Source organism: Nuphar pumila, chromosome 6 (genome assembly GCF_984573655.1).
Source record: "Nuphar pumila chromosome 6, dmNupPumi1.hap1.1, whole genome shotgun sequence".
In the NCBI taxonomy this organism is placed as follows: domain Eukaryota; kingdom Viridiplantae; phylum Streptophyta; class Magnoliopsida; order Nymphaeales; family Nymphaeaceae; genus Nuphar; species Nuphar pumila.
The window spans coordinates 16,084,683-16,107,665 of NC_143254.1; the positions used below are offsets into that span (position 1 = coordinate 16,084,683).

A 22,983-nucleotide genomic window follows, 5' to 3' on the forward strand; every position below is an offset into this window, starting at 1 on the left:
TATGTATGATATTTAGTTCAGTTTTCCCCACCGAACAATAAGTATGCACTCATTTACGCCGCCGCATTATAAAACATACACTTTTGCTTATATTGCATATAGTGTGCATAAATGAGCATGCAAATGGAGATCAATCACCAATGCGATTCCATTGCTGCTATTCAATCAAGATTCTTGCTTGACAAATGAAGTCTCTATTAAAAAGAACTTGTATTTGCGTAAAATCGTTTTTTCATAAAAAACTAAGTCACTTGCGCATGTCCTGAACATGACCCAAGGTTTTAACGAATCTCGATGGATGCAAAGTACACACAAGAGTGTGCGCCCATCTTTGTATTTTTTACCCACAAGGCAACAAACATTACCCATATGTATTCACACACTAGACAATATTGCATACTTGTGGTAGTCAATATTTTCCATGTGTACACACATGCAAACAAAAGTTTTTTGTCTAAAATAAAATTATTATTTTTAATATGAGTTCAAAATTGTTCCTCAATCAAAGCACTTCCATGTTTTCCTATTATTTAAGCACTATGTGATTAAGTTCATATTTTAGGGTTTTCCTTCAAATCACTTTGGAATTGTATAAGAACACTTTTATAATTAAGTTCATATGATCGTATTGTTTAAAGTCTCATTATACTCTCTCTCTCTCTCTCTCTCGCTATAGAGAGATGGTCAAATGTATGTAACTGATACTATTTGCCTTATGGATACGGATCATCTAGGACACAACATTGGTGTGTCTTGAGTGAGTCCGAATGCAGTGTCCGATGGACAGCGAGTTGTGCCAATATGGACATGGTTTTGACGTGTCCCTGTGAGCGACATTACCCGCGATACACTACCTTTCCTGCTATTTTTCCCCCCTCTCTCTCTCTCTCTGTCTCTCTCTCCTTTGAAGCTACAGATCATCATCAACCCTAATTCCGGTAGATCTTCCACCACTCGGCGTCCTCCTCTTTAGCTCACTCAGTGGATCTTCTCAGGTGAGATTCTCAGCCTCGGATGGCGTCGTGATCTATGGCTGTTTTTGAGTTTGATTGCCATCATCACTCTTCTTCTCCAGCACTCCGGCTCCAATCGTCATCGATGTTGTGTTTCCCTCTCGGATTTTGGTTGTATTCTTATTGTTCCATCCCTAGTATGCTCCCCATCTTTCCCATCCTTTTCCTGCATCTTGATAGTTTCCAAGAAATCATGACCTTAATTTTGTTCCATGAAAATTGTTTTTGGGGTTTCAATTTAATTTCATTAGTTCTGTCATTGGTTCTCAAAGTTTTGATTGTCCTACTATCTGTTTGCATTCCTAGGGTTTTGCTGCATTTATATTCCATCCAATCTAGTCTACAATGTTCTTCTTATTGAAGAAAAAATACTTGATGTTTTGGATTTTTAGGGTTTTGATCATCGTTGATGTTCATCGAACGATTAGATGCTATTTCTGGTTGATAGTTCATTAATTTAAGACTCGTCTCATATTTCTCAAGCAATTATAGTGACTAATTTGAACACATTTTCATGCATTCCTCCTAAAATAAAGTTCAGAGAATGAAAAACCGGATTTCTACCACAAAAGACGATCTCCCAAATTCGTGTAGACAACTAGCATTTTGGGGTGTTCAATGCACTATTGGAAAAAATATGCTGGGTTGTGAGGATACATTAATAAGAAATCTAGGTGGGTAATGTTGAACTGTCTTAACTGAGTGGTTGCACATTTTAAAAAGTTTGCATAGTTTTATGCAGTGAGAAAGTTGGATGGCTGCAACATCATTTCACGCCATTGCTACCGACTCACCCGGAGGATCTGTGCTAATCATTCGTAGCCCCTCTTCCATGGTGGTGCGGAGTCTATATGGAATGGATTTCTGTTAGTTTGATAACATAATATTTAACAAAGACTAACTCTGATCCCGATCTGTACTGAAAACGTCCTGCCATTACCAATCATGAATTTTTTTAGTTGCTTTGTTCCATAGCTACTGGAAGCGCTAGTATAAGGTGTGAATCACAATTCCCAGGAAGCAGGAACTGGAAGTGGTGTGGAATTGCGCTTCCTATGCATGGGAATTGTGATTCCCCAACAAGAGAATCTTGATTCCCATGGTTGAGTTATTTTTCATTGGAATTATGATTCTCAAGTTGACGAATTCAATTCCTCGTATATTTAAATTCTAGTTCCTCACTATTTGTATTATGATTTTGTCTAGTGCAGCCATAATCCCCTCTTTTTCTCTTGTTCATCTCAAATAAATGCACAAATTTACATAGTATATAGAATATAAATGCACATGACTTTTGACTTTAGTCCTATTGTTTTAATTGCAAAAAAAAAGTTCCTTTTATTTATTTTTAATTACCATATCTAGTTTGATATGTTTTTCTATATGTATGTTGGACTGTTGTTCTATCTCTCTCTCTCTTAATTGCATCTCTTTGTTCTTTGTTTCATAATATAGCTACATTTGTTCAAAACTTCAAATTGCTGAATTTTTGAACAGAGGATAAATAGCTTATCAGCCTAATTTGTATTACTTTTTGCACAACTCAGTAGCTTTTATGTATCTTATATGAAACTTTGTTATATTACAATTATTATATTCATACTGATATTAATATAAAATCATTAGCAATACATAATTAGCTATATGCTGTTCGCCTGTTAGATGTTTGTTTTGTTAAGACACACACACACACACTCATATACACACACACACACATATATATATATATATATTTATATATATATATATATATATAATCATCGTCCACTCTTGTACATTTCTTGTTGTTTAAAGCTATCATATAACAATTGATTATATTGTTAGGCTTAGTTGAAGTTTCTTGGAATTATAATATGTGTGATGGATTACACATCAATTACTGCACAATTTGTTTATTATATCAATGTTTTGTTACTTTTGTATCTAAACCATGGTTGCCAGTGAAGAAGCGGGAGCGGGAAGTGAGGCACTTTCAAAAATTTAGGAAGCGGGAAGCGTGGGAGTACTTAGAAGCGAATCATGAACCGTCTCGGAAGCGAGGGGAAGCGAAAAAAGAAGAAAAAAATAAAAAATAAAAAATAAAATGGAAAAAGAGGGAAGCGAGGGGGAAGTGTGCTTCCCAAAAAAAGGAGACGCTTCCCCACGCATTTCGGAAGAGCGACGTTTTGCGCTTCCAAAACGTGTATCGGGGAAGTGCACTTCCCCTACTGAAGGGGCGCTTCCGGTAACTCTGATCTAAACCCTGAACTAAACTTATGAACTTGTAGTTTTTAAATGTTTTGCATTTTTATTGATCGTATTTGTTATTTAGTTATCCTATTAAATGATGTTAGGTAGTTTTTCTAATAAGATGATATAATTGTCAATTATAAACGTCATTTCTTAATTATTCATTTTGACATACTTCTTTTTTCTTCAAAGAAATTCATTCTTTAAAAGTTGTCTTCTTACATCAATCATTTGATCATAATTTCTTATACTGCTTCTTGAACGATTCCCCCTACCGCTTCCTATTCACTTCCCGCTTCCCGAATCCTCCAAAAATTTGGATTGACCGCTTCCTAATTCTGATTCCCATACTGCTTCCTGTTTTCAATTCCCGTTCTGGCAACTATGCTTTGTTCAGCATCTCTGTTCAACAGTCATAATTTGTTTTACTTTTATTTTGTAATCACTACATTGTTCTGCTTTTGTTGCTCCAGTTTTTTTTTGAATTTATATCCCGAAGAAACTGCATCCGCGGCACGAAGACCTGGTTATGCTGGCTCAGCCTGCCATACCTATGGTCATCATGCCGGCAACGTAAAATTCCAAGGCTAGGACCCCTGCCCTGGGACCTATGCTACGCATTGGCTTGCGCAGAGGGGCGATGCCCATGAGAATTGAACCTTGACTGCCCGTCTAGCAGCCAAGGCCCACCCCACTACGCCAACCCCCCCCATTGGGGTTTTGGTGCTCCAGTTATTTAATTTTTATTACTCTAGTTGGTTGATTTTAGTATCATGGTCACTAAAATTGATCACTTGATTGCAATAGATTGCTGCTAAATATGGTGGATGAAAAGGTGGACGAGGTCACTGAGGCAGTTGACAAGTTAAAGAAAGGGTGGGATGACACACTAAATGAGGCTCTTAAACATGTGAGAGAAATAGAGGGATACGGAAAACCAGGAATAGAGAATGTGAATACTCTTCCACGCTTGAATGCTGCAGCTCAAGATGGGTTGGCGCTCCTAAGATCTATGCAGTTTAGGCTTGATCTTCTTGTTGAGCAACTTCCAACTGAAGAACAAACACATTCAGCAAAAATCATGTTAAAGTCTTGGAAGGATCAGTACAATAGGTCTTTTCTTATCATTTTATTCTTTTTTTTACAAGAATTACCTAGAAAATGCATAAAATCTTGATGATTGTCTTATTTTACTACTTGTTATGGTGCTCTTCATATGTTCACATGTGCATGCACTCATGCACGCACAAAAACAATCACACACACAAATACATGCACATGCTTGTGTGCGCAACACATATATTTTTATTTGAAAGATAAATGCATCTTACATTTATATTGTTTTTAGTTTGCATTTGAGCCTAAGGAATGCAAATTTGGAAGCTAAGGCCAACTTACGAAAAGCTGCTCAAGAAGAGGTGAGACACTTTTTCCTCTTCTCGTTTTTGTCATTTCTTCTTCTTCGTACTGATTGAAACATCCATGCTAAAAAACATTTAGGGTTCATTTGAATGGCTAGGGCTAAACCTGGGTTTTTATTAACCCTGGATTTGTCCTTGTTTAGATGACCAAAATCCTAGAAATCAAGTTTTTGGTAGCCAAAAACTCAAAAAATAAAAAAAGGAAAAAGCTGCTATTTTTTAGCCACCAATTGATTGAAAAATGGATGGAAAAAACAAATAAAAGAAATAGATAATTTTCTGGGTACCACTGGCTAGAAAATGGTCGGACGTATCAAAAAAATAAGAAAGAAGATAAAGAATTGTGGCTGTTTTTTGTCTAGTATGGATGATACCAGTTCAGCCATTTTCAGCCTGTGGCAGGCTGGAAATGTCTGGACTTCTTCAATGGTGAAAGGGTTCAGTAGTGGTCGAAGGGAGTGGGGAGAGGAGGGATCAACTTAGGTACTGTTCAGATGATGCTCAAAACCTGGTTGTGAGCGTTAACCAGGTTTTCAAATGGTTTGGACAGTTAGGATGCCACAAAAACAAGTTGGGTTTTCAAAGAGAACCCAGCTTGTGCAAAACCCCTCCCCCCGTTTTTTATTTACCTATCTGGGTTTATCAAGGGTGGGGGGCGTGGGAGGGGTGTGTATGTCCTCTCACCACCCCTTCCCTTGCTCTTTAACAGAAGCAACCACCAGACAGTGGTCGGAAACTAGTTGGATGGCCAGACGATACCGTCCCAGCTGTTTTTCAGCCATCAGGTGGCCAACAAGTTTTTATTTCCTTTTTTTCGTTTTAAGACATCTCACCATTTTCCGGCTACCCACCGACTGGAAAATGGCTGGATGGTGTCACCCATGGAAGGGGAACCATCCGACCATTTCCCGGAAGATGGGTGGCTGGACTTTTATTTTATTTTTAATATTCCGGTCAGCCACCAGTTGGGAAATGGTCGGGATGCTGCCTCCCATCGAGGGCAACAACATCCCAGCCATTTTCTTGCCAGTGGCTGGCCAAAATTATTTTTGTTTTTTAGGTTTTTAAGAACCAAAAAAATCTAAATTTCAGCTTTTGGTCACCCAAACAGTTTTACCTAACCAGATATTGGGGCAAAACCAGGTTTTGCCCCCTATCATCCAAACATGGCCTTAGTGAAAAAATCTACTTGTAATGAAATCAATGTGTGCACAAGGGAAATGCCACTTAAGGTCTACAAGAGTACAAATTGTGCACAATCAGGAAAGCCACTAATGGGCAAATACAAGAAGCCACAGAGGCATACACAAAACACTCACAAGAGAGAGAGAGAGAGAACACAAACAGAATAATAAAAGCAATTTATAAAATGCTTAAGAAAAGCATTGGGTTGAATAAGGACAGGAAGTCCCTTTATATACAACAAAGGGGAGCCAAGGGAGCTCCCAATAGAGTCGTTGGGAGCTCCCAACAAAAAGACCATAGAGTCCCTAGGCTATAATAAAAAGATAAATAAAATAAAAATAAAAAAACAAAGAAGTCAAAATTGTCCTTAGAGGACAAGATTTATTACATGAGAGGAAAAGACCAAAATGCCCCTAGAAGGCATTACCTATTACAAGCCAATAAAATATAAATAAATAAATAAATATTCAACACCTCCCTCAAACTGATGGTGAGATCATCGAGAATTTGCTAAGGAAGAGAGAAAAGCGAGGTGACGACAAGGCTTTGGTCAATAAATCTGCAAGTTGATACTCCGATATGACTAAGGGAGTTTAATAGTGCCTTTAAGAAATTATTCTCGAACATAATGTCCATCCATCTCTATGTGCTTTGTTCCTTTATGAAAGGTGTGATTGCTAGCGTATAGATAACACTCTTGTTGTCATAACGCATCTTCGATGGAGTGAAGATGATGATGCCCATATCTTTGAGAAGACTTCTTAGCCAAACAATTTTAGTAGTAGTAGTTGTTATCACTTTATATTTAGCTTTAGTGGAGGACAATGACACTTTTTGTTGCTTCTTACATATCTATGATATAAGCAAATCATCAAAAAATACACAATATCCTGTAGTAAAAATACAATCATTGGATTGCCTCCCAAATCAGAGTCAATATAAGCAATTAAATGAAGAGAAAAAAAAAGAGGATTAGAAAAATCCTTTTGTCACTATGCCCTTCAAGTATATGATACTTTGCATAACTGTTGTCATATGAACTGAAGTAGGAGGATGTTGGAATTGACTTGCACTGTGAACCACATGTGCTATGTGATGCCTAGTGATAGATAGATACATAAGAGATCCAATCAACCAACGATAAAGAGTATGATCTTATAATGGAGTCTCATCATTGGCCCTCATCTTTGCGTTCACTTTTGGAGCATCTACTTCCTTTTCACCAGTCAAGCCGGATCTAGCAATTATATCTGATGCAAGTTTCATTTGAAAAAACACATACAATTTTTTGCAATTTTTTTCATTCCTCTCTGTAAGCAACTTTGATACCTAAAAAATATCTCAGAAAACCAAGGTCAGACATATCACAATTTTGTTTAAGAATATTTTTAATACCCTTTTTGTCACTTCTAGTGATAATCATATAATCAACATATAACAATAAGATAATTATATTGTTTCTTGCATTTCTAAGGGCACGTTTGGAAGCGAGAAAAATGTAAGAAAAGTGATGCAAAATGGAAGATTGTACGAATGTTCTTACCCTTCCAAATGAGAGACTTTTTCGCTGAGCGAGTTTTTCTAAAAAGTACACTTTTTGATAGGAAACATTCCTCCATGGGCGAGGGGGGGGGGGAGGGGGTTTGGAGGAATGTTTCCTACCTAGAGAAAATTTATTTTTACACTCCTCACCACCCATCTCACCACCACCACCCTCTTCCTTTCTCTCATTTTTCACATTTTTCCACTCTGTTTTTCTCATGCTACACAAACAAGCGAAAACTTTATTTTGAAAAATTTCTCATAGGCAAACCTTTTTTTTCCCATGAGAGTTTTTCTCTCTTCCAAACGTGCCCTAACAAAAAGAGTAGTGTCAGTATAATATGAGATAAAATCACCATCAATAATAACTTTACTGAATCGATCATACCGGTAGGGATGACAGTGGGGCGGGGCGGGGGACAAGGTCTCCACCCCCACCCCACCTCAAGATTTTATCCTCCACCCCCGCCTTCATCCCCGTTTCATGTCCTCCATCCCCGGTTCAAACGGGGATGAGGCGGGGCAGGGCGGGGCGGGGATATTGCGGGGAAAAGTGGTCGGTGCGGGGTTGGGGCGGGGACGGGGCGGGGCGGGGAAAAGTGCACGTCCATCCCCGCCTCCACTCCCGAACGGGGATGGATTTTAACCTTCGTCCCCGCCTCCATCCCCGTTTCATACCCTTCATCCCCGGTCCAAATGGGGCGAGGCGGGGCCCCGCTTTCCCCCGGTCCACTGCCATCCCTACATACCACGCCTTTAGAGCTTGTTTAAGACTATATAAAGCCTTTTTAAGTTTGAGAACTTTACCCTTTTCAATGTTAAACCCGGGCGGAGAATCCATATAAACTTCTTCACAAAGATCACTATTAAGAAACACATTCTTGATATCTAACTGATAAATAGGTCATTGTTTAATAGATGCTAAAGCAAGTAGGGTCCTACGCTAGTCATCGTAGCAACGGGGCAAAAGTTTCTTCTTAGTCAATCCCATATTCTTGTGAGTATCCCTTGGCAATCAACCTAGCTTTATATATTTTTAAGGAACTATCACTCTTAATTTTGATTTTAAAAACCCATCTATATCCTTTAACCCTTTTTCTTATGGGTAGGTCTGCAATTTTCCAAGTGTTGGCTCTATGAAGGGCCTCTAATTCCAATAGCATCTATTAGTAGGGGAATTTGTTTAGCCTCATTGTAGTTTGAAGGTTCATGATAGACATAAATGGTTATAAGACAAACCCTATATCTTGGGGAAAAGGATTCGTAGCACTCAAATTTGTTAGGAGGCCTAGAGATCCTTTGAAACTTTCTAGGTGGGGTTTCTACAATAGTTTCTTCTAATGATTGACCTTGTGAGTACTTTTCAAAGGCACATGGTTGATTCTCTTTTTTACATCGAGTATAAGTACGGATTTCATTAGAGGTTTCATTAAGAGAATTATCCTCATTAATATCAAGAGGATTTTCCTCATCAATACATTCAATATCATCACAACCATTTATACTAGATGCTTAGGTATTTTTCCTAGGTAATAAGTCAAATAGAAAAGTGTATCTAATTTTCCTTAGGGAAACTTTGATTAAATCCATATTGATCTTCTAAAAATGTCACATTTCTTGAAATATATAACTTATCATAAATTATAACACCTATATCTTTTATTTATTTACCATATCCAATAAAAACACATTCTATGGCTTTTGGTGATAACTTGTCTTTTCCTTGAAAAAGGACAAAGCATTTGCAACAAAAAACCCTTAATCTTTTTGAAATCTGAGGATATTTTGAATAATTTTTCAAAAGGCAAAACATTTTTAAGAGAAGGGGAAGGCATCCTATTAATTAAATATATAGCGGTAAGCGTGGCTTCGACCCAATTTTTTTTTGGAACATCCTTGAAAATTAGTAGAGTTCTAGTTGTTTCAATCATAGTCACCTATATTTTTAAAGGTAATTTCTCGACAAGGGTATTTCTCGAATAGATTTTCAAAAGTTGATAAATCTTGGGAGTTTAAAAATTTGAAAAAAATATAAATAACAACAAAGAAGCTAAAAAAATAATAAGTTTTGCATTATTTTTCTTTAAAAAAGATAAAGAAACATGTTTTAAAGGTTTTAAAATATAAAAGAAACAAAAAATAGGAAATAAAAACTTAAAATAAAAAAATCTCAAAAATATTGTGATATTATCGCAATATTTTGTTTCTGTCGATTTTTTAAAAATATCACGATATATTCCCGATATTGTCGGCTACCTTGAAATAGCTGATAATATCATGATATTTTCAAAATATCGGTGATATCGGTGACAATAATTTCAATTATATGCTTATGCTTCCTCTCCGCAAGATCATTTTGTTGTAGATTTTTTAGACAAAATCTTTTGTGACTAATTTCATTTTGTTTTAAATAGCTTTGAAATTCATTTGACATATACTCTCCACTTGAATCCAATAAAAAAGTAGAAATATTGGTTTAGAATTTATTTTTTATAAGCATATGAAATTTTTTAAAGAAGGAGAAAAGTCCCGGTTTAAACCAAAAGAAATATACCTAAGCATATTTAGTGAAATCATCAATAAAAGTGATATAATATTAATATCTTCCTTTTGACATGACCGACGTCAGTCCTCATACATCCAAATGCACCAACTCGAAAGGTTTTTTAGAGACAAAATTACTGTTTGGAAATGTAGAAAAATGTATTTTTTCAATAATGCAATTATTGCAAACAAATTATTTTCCATTAAAAAAAACTTTAAAAAAAGAGAAAGATACAATTTCGAGACATTAGGATGACCAAGTCTTTTATGCCAAGTAGCTACATCTTTGTTTTGAACATGATTACAAAAAAACTTGTATGAAAGAGTTAAAAAATCCATATAGTAGAGGTTTTCTCTTCTATGGCCTTGCCCAATCAACTTCTCGAACCTGAGATCCTGTACAGAGCAATCTGTAGGTAAAAAAGAAACTCTACAACCATGGTAAAAAATTTGAGAAATGAAAAATTAGTTTAAATTTAATTTTGGAATCATTCTAGTTTTGGTAACACAAAATTTATTTGATTTCAAAACCTTTTTCAAGTTTCTGATTCCCTTACTTTCAACGATGTACCATCGGTTGTAGAAACAAATGAGTTATGAGAGTTGGTGCATTGATCGGATAAAAGCAAAGCATTCAGATTTCAGAGTCAAGTATCCAATAAGACATCGGGAGGAGTTGAAGATGAAACTGTGGCTCCAGATGTGGATGTGATGGAGGAGTTGGATTTCAAGAAATGTTGGAGAACCTTCATCAATTAAGCAATGGATTCTTTAATATCTCCTTGCTTTGGCTCTTCACTTGATTTCGCTGACTTTTCTTCAACTATGGCCACATTTATTTTGAGCTTAGGTCTCGGCTCACTACAAAATTGACAAAAATAACCCTAGAGGGCATTACCTATTACAAGCCAATAAAATATATATATATATATATATATATATATATAGTGATTGGTAGCTGCCCACACATTAGGTGCTAAATGGGGTTTTCAGTCTTTTTTCATTTTATTTATAAATTCTGACCATACAGATGTGATCTATGTACTTGATTTTATAGGGATCAACTCTTGAAGCGTTCGATTCTGATACAAGGGTGGGTTTTTATAAGGTTCGAAAAATCAGTGGTCCAAAATCTTTATAAATTTTCGAGGCTCCAAATATCATTTTTTCATCGAAAACACATGATTCAGGTGTGGACAAAGTTACCAGAAGCTTCTTAAGTAGGTGGGAAGCTCGCTTCCTGGAAACTCGTTTCGGAAGCGCGTCACTCTTCGCTTCTGAAACTTCGTGGGAAGCTCGATTCTCCCATACTTCTTCTATGCTTCTCACACACATGGTCTATGCTTCTTATATGCTTTTCTCATGTATTTCATCTATTTCCTCTCACGCTTCCACTCACTTCCCGTATACTTTCTCTAAATTGGTAACCATCATTGTTAAATTTTAACAAAAAATTAACTCTTTTATTGAAAAATCATAAAATACAAGAACGATCAATTTTATTTTAGTTTTTATTTGTTTCTTTTTCTATTCCTATTCAGATACCATATTGCTTCATTTTTTATTCATATTTCACTTTCAAATTGATATTTCGCTTCCCACTTCTCATAAATTTTAAAATGCCTCGCTTCTCGCTTTCGCTTCCTGTGTCATTTCACGCTTCCGTTTCCTAGTTTGGCAACCTTGGGTGTGGATTTCTCGTAAATCGACCATGTCCAACACATTTATGGGGTTGAAACTGCGAAAAAAACACCAGAAGGGCAGAAAAACCCATTTAGCATGTATCATTTAGCACCTAATGCCTGAGCAGCTACCAATCTCTCTCTCTCTCTCTCTATATATATATATATATATATAAACACTACTTTCATCAGAATTTTAGAACCAGGTTTTGGGGAGGTTTGGGGCATCATCCAAACCATGCCCCAACCCAGTTTTTGTTCAAAATCTGGTTAATGTTGAAAATCATGTTTTTAACCTGGTTTTCAGACTCATCCAAACAGGGCCTTAAAGTTTCAAGCTCATAACTAATGGGTTTTCTTTTTGTTTTTTGAAGGAAATACTAGAGGTTTTCTTTGTTGGCATCATTTTCTAACCTATGTTTCTTCTAATATGTTTAATGTGTAATTTAAGATGCATTTGGATACCCGATGCGGGAATTCTTTTGAATGAAAACATTTTAATTGTTTGGATCGAAATTGAAAATATTGTGAATGTTGTCAGAGTTCTCAAAAGCTGAACAGATATAGGCTTTTCAGCAGTACACAGCATTACCACCTGCAAAAGCAGTAGATAAATTTCATGGGAAATAGTGGGGCGCTCAGTTCCTTAAATTTCTTATTTTCTATAGGAATCTTTTCTGCCAACAACAAGCACACCATACTCCTTAGTTACAAGTATTGTGTCAGTGATGGAAAATGACATTTCTTTGCAATTTGAATTCATGCTTGATGCCTGGTGATTAAAAAAGAATAGAAAATGCATGGTTATACTTGGAACTTGATCACTTAGTAACTTCTAGTCTTGCAGTGCTTTTTACAGTTTTATTCTATTTTCGTTCTGCTGAAGGGTCATTTCTTGGCTACAGAGGGAACTTTTATTGGGAGGCGGAGAGGAATCTACCATTCGCAGGCGCAATTTGCAGTACACATCATGCTTAGTCTTATCAATGAGAAATTTTCTTTACTAATTCATTGACATTGATTATCATGCCTTGTGCATCATGTGAAATACTTTCTATTAAGTAATATAGACTCCATCACATGAAATGATTTCTGTTGCTTTTTTGCTACCAGTTAATCTACTGTTTTGATTTTTCTGAGAACTTTTGACTTATTTTTTTCCTTTTTGAGGATTCTCGTTACTGAAAAAGTGATTCCAACTGTCCTGATAGCTGTAATGCTCTAAGTATTGTTTTCACTGGTTTGTAAAGGATTTTACAGCCTGGTAGTGAATTTTGAAACTGTCTTGAATAAAAGGGTTCACTTCAACTACCATACTGTACAAAAGTTTAAGGCAAAAACCATAATCATTTCCCCCAAAAGATGACATCTCTACGATTTTTGTAAATTGAAAAGTCAGGGATCTAATAGAGGTCCTCATCAAACCTTAAGTTTGTATTAAAAGAAAATATGTATCTATAATGTTGATGTAAAATCTCCTGCTACTCATTTAGAGTAATAATTTTGAACTTTAAAATTCTGAGACAATTATTTCTTTTTTGATAAGTGTAGATTATAGTGTGACTGCTGATTAACTCCAGAAAGGTTATAATTCTTTTTGGAAATAATTGACCCTGCATGTCATCTTTTACAAAAAAGTGGCAACTTATGTTTGGTAATGAACTAGTAAATCAGGATGTTTTTGTGTATCTAATAAAAGGAGCATGAAATATTGAAACCTTCAACATCCTAAAGAAGCCTCAGCTCCTTTGTGAAAGTGCAACCTTTCACATAGTAACTCTCTTCTACTAATTTGCTGTATATGTATTGTTATCAATGTTTTCAAAGGCATGCCGCATAATAAATTTTTTTCCAAAAATATAAATGAGGCATAAGCCTCACTATTTGTAAGGTTTAAACTGAAAAAATATTAAAAAAATCTACTACTACTAAAATAAAGTAGTTTATTAATTATAAATTTCCAATCCCTCTTCTATTTTACCTCTTTGACTTTTTTGGCAAATCCAAACAGAGAAAACTGAGTTTTTGGCAGACTGGCTTTGCCAAAAGCCTAGTGATAAGGTAAACTTTGGTTTCTAAAACCTTGGTTTTACCCTTTGTCATCCAAACTGGGCCTTAGAGTTTCTTGTACTGCAGTTCTCTTGGAGCATCAGTACTACTTAAAATGCATCCCTTTTAACCATAGTCGCAGATACAGGCGATATTTTGAAAATATAGCGATAATATAGCTGTAAATTCATAAAATGATATTAAAGGAAAAAATATCACGATATTTTGAAAATCTCAGAAATTTATATATATCACGATAATATCACAATATTATGAGTTACCTTTTTACTTCTTTTCTATGTCTTAACTGCATTTTTCTTTTCTTTTATGTTTTTTTTACTTATTTCTTTTATTATGTGTATTTTATTATCTAAACATGTAATTTTTCTTACTCATTTCCTATATCACATGGATACGGCTGCAGATACGGGGATATGACCATGTTTAGGAAGTTTCCAATATGACTTGTACAGAAGGGGATACGGAACAGGAGTCAAAATGGAGTATCGTTTCTATTATTTTTATATATTTAAAATATTTTAAGCACTGCGTTTTTCATGAGATTTATCAACTAAACCTATATTATAGCGAGAAATTGCCTTGCCGAGATATAGCCAAGACCGATATTTGTGACTATGCTTTTAACTCTGTAAGGAATGGTTATCAAGTTCATCAATCATGGGTTGCAGTTCACATAATTGTGGTATATGGATAGCTAGGAATCCAAGGACCCAAGTGCAATGTGCTTGTGTGTGTATCATGCATACATACATGTGCTTATGCATGCATAATTGAATACATCACATACTAAAGATGCTCTCCAAGTGTTTCTTCAGAATCGGCTTGGTTGAAAATCCATGGGTAGACATCATCAGCAATGATGGTGCTGCCTCATCAGGTCTGATCAGTCAAGTTTAGTACAAATTAGGCCCTGCAAGGTTGATGTTCCGAAGGCTCCACTTAAATTCCCTTCTCAGGGAACCATATGTGAGACTTCCGCATTGTATGGCTCCATCCCGAACTTTCATCGTTAGCAACCACTCATCTATTTGTGTTTAGGGGTACCAAACAACAAAGGTATTCCTATGCCAGCTTTTGACCATAGAAAGACAAACATATTGGAAGAAGGGAAATTATCTTGCCAGGATTAGAAGAAATGACTGTTTTCTAGCCATGGCCTGAAACTTATGGTTAGATTGACCTCCTACATACCTGGTGCATAGGATCACATGGACAAATTGATAGGTTCATATTGTTTATACATTTCATGTTTTGCCGTCTGCTCTGGTGGAACATGATTAAATATCATGGATATGTGAGCTTTTTGGTTTTTGTTTATGAAGGCACTGGTAATTTATGTTATTTGCCAGGACAAAGGCTGGAATGACGGCTGCTGCAGAAAGCATAACTGAAAGTCTTCGTCGCACCCGGCAACTGATGGTTCAGGTCATTTAGTTTATCATTGATATACTTTGCAGGTTCATAATTTTGTCTTTGTGGTCTCTATGTTGTTCCTATCACAAGCCAACTTTTTTATTGTCAACAGGAGGTGGAGAGAAGTGCAAACACACTAATGACATTTGGTAGGTTATATTTATTGCTGAAAATTTAACTTTCTCTCATTTTGGTCTGTGTGTTAAAACCTGAAACATCTCATTCCATCACACTATCAATTTTTTTTTTTGCTTTATCTGGGCCTTCTTAAAAAGTTTTGTTATATTTTTATATACCTGTCAGGTTGTTATTATCTAGTTAGTGCAACAGCAAGTGATCTGTTTCTAACATCAATTTAGCAGGATATTGGAAAGATAAAACACCTGGCTGGGATATCTTCTATGCTTATGCATATGACCTTAATCTCCAGCTTTGTTATCGAAATTTTAAGAAAAATGCAAATGATGCTGTTACTGTTGGAAACCTTTGTAAAACCATGTAACATTGAATTACCATGTCATGCAGTGTTTCTAAAAAAGATATCCCCTTTCAATACCACACCCCCCCCCCCCCCCCCTTCTCCAACCACATGCATGCCTGTGTGCACATGCACATACCGCAACCATGAACATGCAAATGCAGACATGTGTAAGGAAACGGCTTTGAATACATTAGGTTCAATAATGAACCAATACACATGCACATGAAGTGCGGATATACCCACTAAAGGGGAAAACACAAGCACATAATGTGCTAACACATAAACCCACGAAAAGGGCAAAAATGCCTATAAGGCATAAGTTAATATTATTGAAGAGAAGAAGGGTGAAACACCCATTACAATGGAGCAAAAGCTCCTCAAAGAAGTAGACAATACAAGGGGGGAAAACCCCTATTTATAAGCCTTTGAGGAGCCACATAGGGGGCTCCCAAAGGAGTCATTGGGAGCCCCCAACGACTCTTTGGGGAGTCCTCCAATGTGGCGCAAACCACAAAAAAATTAAGTTTAAAAAATAAAAAAGAAAAAATAAAAAGAAAAAATACAATCATATTCCAAAATGGAATATGTGTAAAAATAGGTGAAATGACTAAACTACCCCTACGACTAATAATAGAGAAATATATATTTTATATATATAATTAGGAAGATACATATACATATATACCATATATGTATATTTATCATCCTTTATATATATATATATAATATATATATATATGATTACAATGATTGAATAATACATTTTAACAACATGCACATGCTAAAAGGCACCAAAAGACGAAAAGAGAGTGAAAACTAAATGTTTCTATATCAGAAACCTTTTGTCCATTCTTTTGCAAAAGCGAGAAAAAGCCTTCTGCTAACATTTTTTGTTTATGATGAAAGCATGTTTAAGTATATTGTTAGACAAAATGTATGATTTACTTGTGTAAATTTTCTGGATAACAACATTCAGGGAGACAATAGACATACATAGGTGCATTCACAAGTACATACATGCATATGTAAACAATTTCTAGAAATAGTGTAGGGTAATATGGTGTTGGTTTTATCAGTTAATTTTCTCTTTTGTCCTTTTTTCTAGAGAATTCAACCGGTGTATTGAGTAAGGCAGAAACTGAGTATAAGGGTCATCGATCCTTGCTGATGCGAACTCGAAACCTCCTTTCCACGATGTACCGCCAAGATATCATTGACAGGTAAGCTGAAATGGTTTCAATGAGCTTCATGCTGTAAAGTTTATGTCCGAACCAGGACTTCAGGTTATTGCATCTATGCTTATGATGGGACACTGTTCATAAATGTGACTCAGACTGAATTGCCCAAGATTCAGTCTGGCTGTTTTGTCATGTATCAGGTCTTTAAACACCTGCTTTAACAGTTCTAGAGGTGCTCACTTGATAAGCTTTTCTGAACAGGATAATACTGGTTGTTGGTTTTCTTTTCTTCGCCTCTGTTGTGTTCTACATTTTCACGAAGCGCATTGGACTGCTGAAGTTACAGAGGAAACTTTCATCCGCTATGATGAAGGGTTTAAGTCATGAATCAACAAATTCAGAGATTGCACCACCGAGAACAAATGATTGTTTGAGTCCACAGCCAACAGGGGAGGAACTTCCATTAAAACAGTCACATGATGAACTCTAGAGAGTCATCTTGAAAAACTTTGTTATCCTTTCGAGAATGAGAAGCTCCAATAGAGGAAATTTGTACATTGTTTACGCGCACAGTCCAGTGGCAATACATGCAAGAATCTGTTTGTCATTTCTCCTTCTACTCATTATGATATAATTATTTTGGACAGAGTAGAGCCTAGCTCTCAAGTCTGAAAGCAAGTGGCCTTTGAGTACAATTCCCATCTTCACAACCAATAAGACGTGTTTTATAACTTCATCTTTCTCCTTTTCAATTTAAAATTGTGTACACCAAGCAGAATCAGGAAAATGAGATATTCTCAAAGTGACATGTAAATGTGTGCATCTTTGTTTATGTGCATTGGTAGCCATATGTTTGCCTGAGCATGTGTTATTTCCTGTTCATTCTTTCCCAACCGTGCAATTTGGATCATTAATACATGTTAGGGTCTAATGATAATTTCTTTACTGATTGATATTGGATGCATGCACATGAAAGTGATAAAAACTTTCACTTTTGCTTGATTACATTTGTTATTTGACTTCACGTGTTCTGAAGGGTTGAGATATTTTGAATTTGTTTTTGACGAGCACATTATCAGGGAAAACCTTTAGGTTGTCCAAGGTAATGATCGTATCTATACAAAGGTGGATTGTGGGAGGGACTTGGTTGGTGACTGGAAAAATTAATAGGTTTTTCTCCTGTTGGTGCTTGATTTGTAAATTAGGTGACTTACCTCAATACCCATTGCTGAATCCAGGAACAGTCTCTTAGTCTGCGTTTGAATTGTCAGTGCATGTGAGTTCTTATTGAATTGCAATCTGTGTTCTAATTCTCCAGTGTCTGCCTATAATACCATTTTAGTTCTGTCAACGCCTGTACCACCGCCTCCAAGGCTGTACAGGTAACACATCTGACTATGAACGGGATAGGCTTTTCCTCAAATACCATTCCAATGAACATGCAATGACAGCATATCACGTCATATTCTATATAATCAACCAGTAGTTATATTCAATCTCCTCCACACGTCACTTCGGAACTGCGAGTGAGGTGTTAATATATATATATATATATATTATTCTGTGTATTCATACCAAAACATGTACTTTTTTATTTTTAGGTTTCTCTTTTTCTTATTTTTTACTTTTATTCTTTTTCTTTTTTTCTTTTTTATTGTTCATGTAAGGGACCATTGGGTGGCCCACATAATGGATCATTGGGGTCCCCAACGATCATGTTTATGATCCCCTCTTTTAGTGGTTCCCTCATGTATATAAAGGAGTCCCCCCCCTCTCAAAATGTATGAGTTCTCTCACTTTTTTTCTCTTTAATAATATTTTATTTGCCTTTTGGCATTCACCCCATAGTGGGTTTGTGTAAATTGCACATTAAGTGCTCGTGTTATTCAGTTCATTGTTGAACCTTTTGTATTTTCGCATATCTCGTTACATGGTATCAGAGCCAATTGGGTTATTTGTAATCGTGAAAGTGTTCTTTTAAGTTTTTTTTTCATCTCACCTTTTTTCGTCATCATTGAGCACGACAAGAGTAAAACTCTCCTTTAAGTTCAACGGATCAAATTATTTGATGTGGGTGTCGGCTATGAAAAATCATCTTCGTGGAAAGAAACTATGGGGCTTTGTGAAGGGGGCCACTTTTAAACCAACATTAAAGCTCACCAAGATTGAAGGTAGTGTCGGAAAGGCTCTCGATGGTGAAGATTACATTAAAGCAATCAATGAACATCAAACAAAGGAAGAAGATTGAGAATGGTTCATGAACAATGTTGACATAAAGATTTGTGCCAACATTACTAAGTTTAGAAGATCCAATGAAACTTGGTTTTTTCTAAATGATATGTATACCCAAAATGATCTAGGTAGACAATTTTTTTGTCAAGAAAAAATTAGATCCAATAAACAATAACACATAAGTGTCCGAGATTATTTTAGTGTTTTGTGTCTCCTTTGGGATGCACTTGCTCTTCTTGAGCCTAAGTGGGTGGTTTCAAAAGATATTGAATTAAGAAGAGAACAAATTAAAAAAGAACATTTCTTTCAATTTCTTTACGGTCTTAGACCGGAATTTGAACAAGGGCATCTTTTTTTCATAGAAGCAAGGCCTTACCTATTGAAGATGCCCTTACTGAAATATGCCAAGAGGAAACTCGCCTTGGTATGACTCATAAAAATTATGAGATCTTGGCCGTTACTAAGCCGGGATCCAATGTTAAGCCCTATAGGCCTCCCCACTTTACCAAGAATAATGACTTTAGAAAGGGTGTTATTTGTCACTATTGTAATGAACCGGGTCATATTAAACCGATTTTCCCTAAGCTTAAGGGAAAAGTGGTCGCGGTTGGTGAAAATGTCTAAAATAAAGAATAAGTGAGCAACAATAAAGGAGACATTAAAGACACTCTAAATCAAATCTTGAAGGCACTTCAACATCTTTTTAAGTGTTCCTCTACTTCGGGTGCTACCATCGCAACCTCATCATCTCATCCAGGTATGTGGATTTTGGATTTCGGTGCTTCTTTTCACGTGATACCACATAAACACATTCTTTCTAATGCCTATTCTACCCCCACATCTTATATTTCAACGACCAATGGAACTTTGAAAATTGAAAATATTGGAACATTTGATTTAAAACATTCTCAAGATTTTATTGTTCCAAAAGTAAGGGTGGTTCCAAAAATCAATTTAAACTTATTTTTTGTCTCTTAAATTACCGATCAAGGTTGAAAAGTATCTTTTTCACCTAAAGATTGCACCGTGCAGGATCTCCAGTTAGGGAAGCTGATTGGGCAAAGTCATAGGAGGGGCGATCTATATTTTGTAGATTTTTTTATTCTACCATCAAAATTATTTTATAATTTTGTAAATGTTAAAAGTATAGAAGTTTGACACAAGAGAGTTGGCCATCCGATTTTTTCAAAAATGTCTTTCTTCTCATTTTTGGAAAATTCTTGTAATGAAAAAGTTATGACTTGTAAAGATTGCATCTTTAGTAAATTAAAAGCCACTCCGTTTCCTTTAAGAAGTTTTGTCTCTACACGACCGTTTGAATTGTTTCATTTTGATGTTCGGGGTTCTTCTCCTATCATGTTTAAGGGAGGTTTCTCATATTATATAATTTTTGCAGACGATTTCACTAGATACATATGAATCTTCTTTCTAAATCGAAAATCCAAAGTGTTTTTCATCTTTAAATATTTTTATGCATTGATTAAGAATCAATTTCTAAGCAATTTATCTATTCTAAGATCAGATTTAGGAGGATAATATATTTCAAATGAATTTCAAACTTATTTATGACAAAGTTAAAATTGTCATCAAAGATCTTGTCCTAACACACCACAACAAAATGATCTTACGGAAAGAAAATATAGGCATATTATAGAAACAACTAGAACCCTTTTAATTTCTAAAAATATTTCAAAGTCATTTTGGGTCGAAGTCAGTTTAACTTCAACATATCTTATTAATAGAACTTATTCGTCATCTTTAAAAAATGTTTCTTCTTTTGAAAAACTTATAATATATCTCTGTATTTCAAAAGGCTAAGAATTTTTTGTTGTAAATGTTATGTTCTTACTCACAAAAATGATAAACTTTCTCCAAAGGCTATTGAATGCGTTTTCTTAGGATATGGTGAAAAAACAAAAGGATACCGATGGTTTGACTTATCAAATAATAAACTTTATATATCAAAAGATATTACTTTTCTTGAAGAAGATGGTTTTGTAATTGATAAGCCAAAAGAAAACATTGACTATTCTTTCTTATTTGATTTACTACCCCAATAAGATGAATCAAATTCGATTGAGAATCTTGAACTTCTCAATGATGTTGAAAATCAAAATGAACAAACTTTTAACAATGAAAGAAATGATTCTCATGAAAGTATAGATGAACATGTAGAAAATAATACCCAAGTTTATACTCAAAGAAGTGAAAATACCCATCCATGTGCTTTTGACAAATTTTCTCAAAATATGTCTTTAGAAGAATCATCTTAAAAAAGGTTAAATCGTATCTCTGAAGCACCAAATAGATTTGTCTTATGTGTTTTTTTCACCACATTTTAGAGCTTATTTATTAGTCATCAACTTCTTTTATGAACCATCTCATTCCAATGATACTAAACAATATGCACATTGGAATGAAGCTATGTAACATTAACTTAATGCACTTAAGAAAGCTCAAACTTGGGAAATTGTTAATCCCCCTCGAAAAAAGAAACCCATAAAATGTCGATGGGTTTTTAAGGTAAAAACGAAAAGTGATGGATTCTTAAAAAGATATAAGGCTAGATTGGTAGCTAAAGGCTATGCACAAGAGTATGGGGTAGATTATGATGAGACGTTTGCCCCGATTGCTCAAATGATAAGTGTTCAAGCTCTTATTACAATTGCTTCTATTAAAAAACGATATATTTATCAACTTGATGTTAAAAATATTTTTTTAAATGGAGATCTTAGTGAAGAGGTTTATATGGATTCTCCTCTATCATTGTTAATAAAACATGTGATTCTATTGTAATTCCTCTCATTTACGTTGATGATATGATCATCATAAAAAGTGACAAAGAGGGAGTAAATGACATTAAGTCTATATTAAAGAAAAAATTTGATATGTCTGACTTGGGTTTTCTGAGATATTTTCTAGGTATTGAGGTGGCCTATTCAAAGAGAGGATATATTTTATCCCAAATGAAGCTGACAACGAATATTTGTGTTAAGTCAGGGATTTTAGATGATAAGAAAGTAGAAACTCCTGAAGTTATATATAAATGTCAAATTAAGACTTGAATATGGTGTTCTATTTGATGATCCTACTCCTTATCGACAATTAATTAGATCACTTACTTATTTGTTCATCACCCGACCGGATATCGTTCATGATGTTCATTCAGTAAGCCAGTTTCAGTATGCTCCTACAACAATTCATATGTCAGCTGTCATGAGAATTGTGCGATATATCAAGAATACTATCTCAAAAGGGATTTTCTTATCCTCTTCTTCTTCTTTTGATTTAACTTCTTACACTGATGTAGATTAGGGAGATAATCCCAATAATCGAATCTCAACCATTGGTTTTTGTGTTTTCTTAGTGAATTCACTTTTTTCTTGGAGGTGTAATAAGCAACAAAAAGTATCATTTTCATTAATAGAAGCTAGATATCGTGTCATGGCGACTACAATTATGGAGATTGTATGGCTTAAAAGTCTTCTTTGTAATATGGGGGTCTCATCTCAACTCCTTTCAAAATATCACTACAAGAAAAACATCAATTAGCGACAGAAATTTGTGACAGAATTACATCCATCGCAATTTTACGATGGATTAGCAAGAGAAAATGAGTCATCCCTAAAATTTGATTTAGTTGCAGAATTTGCGACATAACAATTCCGTTGCCAAATTCGTCGCTAATTAGCGATAAAATTACGTCTGTCGGAAGCTGTGTCGCAACGTAGCGACAGATTAGCATCGGCTTTTTCCCGTCACTACTCTGTCGCTAATTAGCGACGGGGTTTGCAACAAAATGTTTTTGTCGCTAATCCGTCGCTCAGTAGCGTCAGTGTTGGTGACAAAATTGTTCCATCGCAAATCCGTCGCTAAGTTTTAATGTAAAATGCCCATCCAGGGCACAAAATTAACTCTGCTCTCTCTCTCTCTCACCCGCGCTACTCGACCCGACCACCTACCGCTCTCCGACGACAGCTCCGGCCACCTCCT

General features: G+C 35.5%; 1 protein-coding gene across 2 annotated transcripts; it reads left to right on the forward strand.

The window, feature by feature from the left end:
* Positions 1 to 855: 855 nt before the first annotated feature.
* Positions 856 to 17,583, forward strand: LOC149834100 (uncharacterized). 2 transcript variants are annotated; one of them, XM_090009965.1, is made up of 9 exons: positions 942 to 995; positions 1,076 to 1,150; positions 4,050 to 4,355; positions 4,591 to 4,660; positions 12,522 to 12,577; positions 15,036 to 15,111; positions 15,212 to 15,248; positions 16,686 to 16,800; positions 17,020 to 17,583. In XM_090009965.1, the coding sequence occupies exons 3-9, from the start codon at positions 4,063 to 4,065 to the stop codon at positions 17,246 to 17,248; spliced, it is 876 nt and encodes a 291-aa protein (XP_089866091.1). In that variant the 5' UTR covers positions 942 to 995; positions 1,076 to 1,150; positions 4,050 to 4,062; the 3' UTR covers positions 17,249 to 17,583. The 2 variants fall into 2 exon arrangements, with proteins under 2 accessions (XP_089866090.1, XP_089866091.1); XM_090009964.1 differs by lacking the exon at positions 1,076 to 1,150 and having other exon boundaries at positions 856 to 995.
* Positions 17,584 to 22,983: the final 5,400 nt, after the last annotated feature.